The sequence below is a fragment of the Bison bison genome, unplaced genomic scaffold, assembly GCF_000754665.1.
Source record: "Bison bison bison isolate TAMUID 2011002044 unplaced genomic scaffold, Bison_UMD1.0 scf7180017864313, whole genome shotgun sequence".
Taxonomy (NCBI): domain Eukaryota; kingdom Metazoa; phylum Chordata; class Mammalia; order Artiodactyla; family Bovidae; genus Bison; species Bison bison.
The window spans coordinates 3,441,998-3,443,088 of record NW_011494885.1 but is presented as its reverse complement, the minus strand read 5'-3'; the positions used below and the strand labels follow the sequence as shown (position 1 = coordinate 3,443,088).

At 63.1% G+C, this 1,091-nt stretch overlaps 1 protein-coding gene across 1 annotated transcript in view; it reads right to left on the bottom strand.

The window, feature by feature from the left end:
- Position 1: 1 nt before the first annotated feature.
- The window catches only part of CCDC9 (coiled-coil domain containing 9), a gene marked incomplete at its 3' end in the record, with an annotated part of 10,395 nt that continues 9,305 nt past the window's right edge, over positions 2-1,091 (bottom strand). Inside the window, exons 8-10 of the mRNA XM_010852716.1 lie at positions 914-1,046; positions 373-463; positions 2-289 (exon numbers count right to left, since the gene is read on the bottom strand). Of these exons, the coding sequence (XP_010851018.1) occupies positions 2-289; positions 373-463; positions 914-1,046 (512 nt within the window). The remainder of the gene's footprint in view (positions 290-372; positions 464-913; positions 1,047-1,091) is intronic.

Genomic DNA, 1,091 nt, shown 5'->3' with positions numbered 1-1,091 from the left:
TGGCAGGGGCCTGGGGGAGCGGCAGGGGCTCTTCCGGCCTGGTGGGCTCTTTGTCACCATGTTCCCTGGCGGGGCTCCCGCTGGGGCTCCCGCTGGGCTCAGCCTCCTGGGGTTGGTGATCTCCGGCTGGTTCTTCTTCCTCATCATCAGCCTCCTCTTCTTCCTCGATCTCCTCCTCCTCCTCATCATCCTCACTCACGTCTTCCCACTCCTCATCCTCCCCCTCATTCTCGCCCTCCTCGCCCTCATCCTCAGGAGGTCGATGGGGAGGGGCCGGGGTCTCAGGCAGCTGTGAGAACACAAGGCAGGTCAGGGAGAGGCTGCAGGCCCCAGGCACCGTGCTGCCTGCCGGGAGCTGACAGTCCGCCCTACCTGCGTGGGCGCCTCCTTGGGGAGAGCAGGTTGCGGGGGCTCAGGAGCTGTGGACACGGCCTCCTTCATCTCCCAGCGGTCATCGTGATCACTGGAGGGCACAGAGCAAAGGAATAAAACCCAGATGGACAGGAGGAAGGGGCTTCCCACACCAGGCTCGTCCCCAGACACGGAGCTGCAAAATTCAACAGGTGGAGAGAGCGGGTCTTCGGGATTTCCAGACAAGGAGCCGGCAGGCTAGAGCACCGAGGAGGAAACAGGGCGTGTGTCCCAGTGTCAGAGGTGACCAGGCAGAGAGGGGCCAGGCAGGCAGAAGAGATGGGTGGGAGGGCAGGAGGGGACAGATGAGGGTAAAGTGACAGCCAGGCCCCGACACCCCCGAAACCAAGTGCCTGACCCACAAGGAGACAAGTGCCTGAGAGACAGCTAGGGCCAAGAAAGGACAGAAATATCCCCAAAACCCACAGCCAGAGAACAAGCAGGGGTAGAGGCACACAGGCCCGCTAGGGTTGTGCACGTGCAAGGGGAAGGGGGCCCCCACCTGTAGGCACGGGGCGCCGCCTTAGGCTGGGGTCGGCTGCTCTTCTTCTTTCTGCGGCTGACCTCAGTTTTGTGCTGGGACAGGAACTCCCTGAAAGTGGGGGGCTTGGGGGGCCGGGCCCAAGCCTGGTCATCTGCAACAAAACCCAGGGGAAGTCAGGGGTGGAGGGCACAGTACA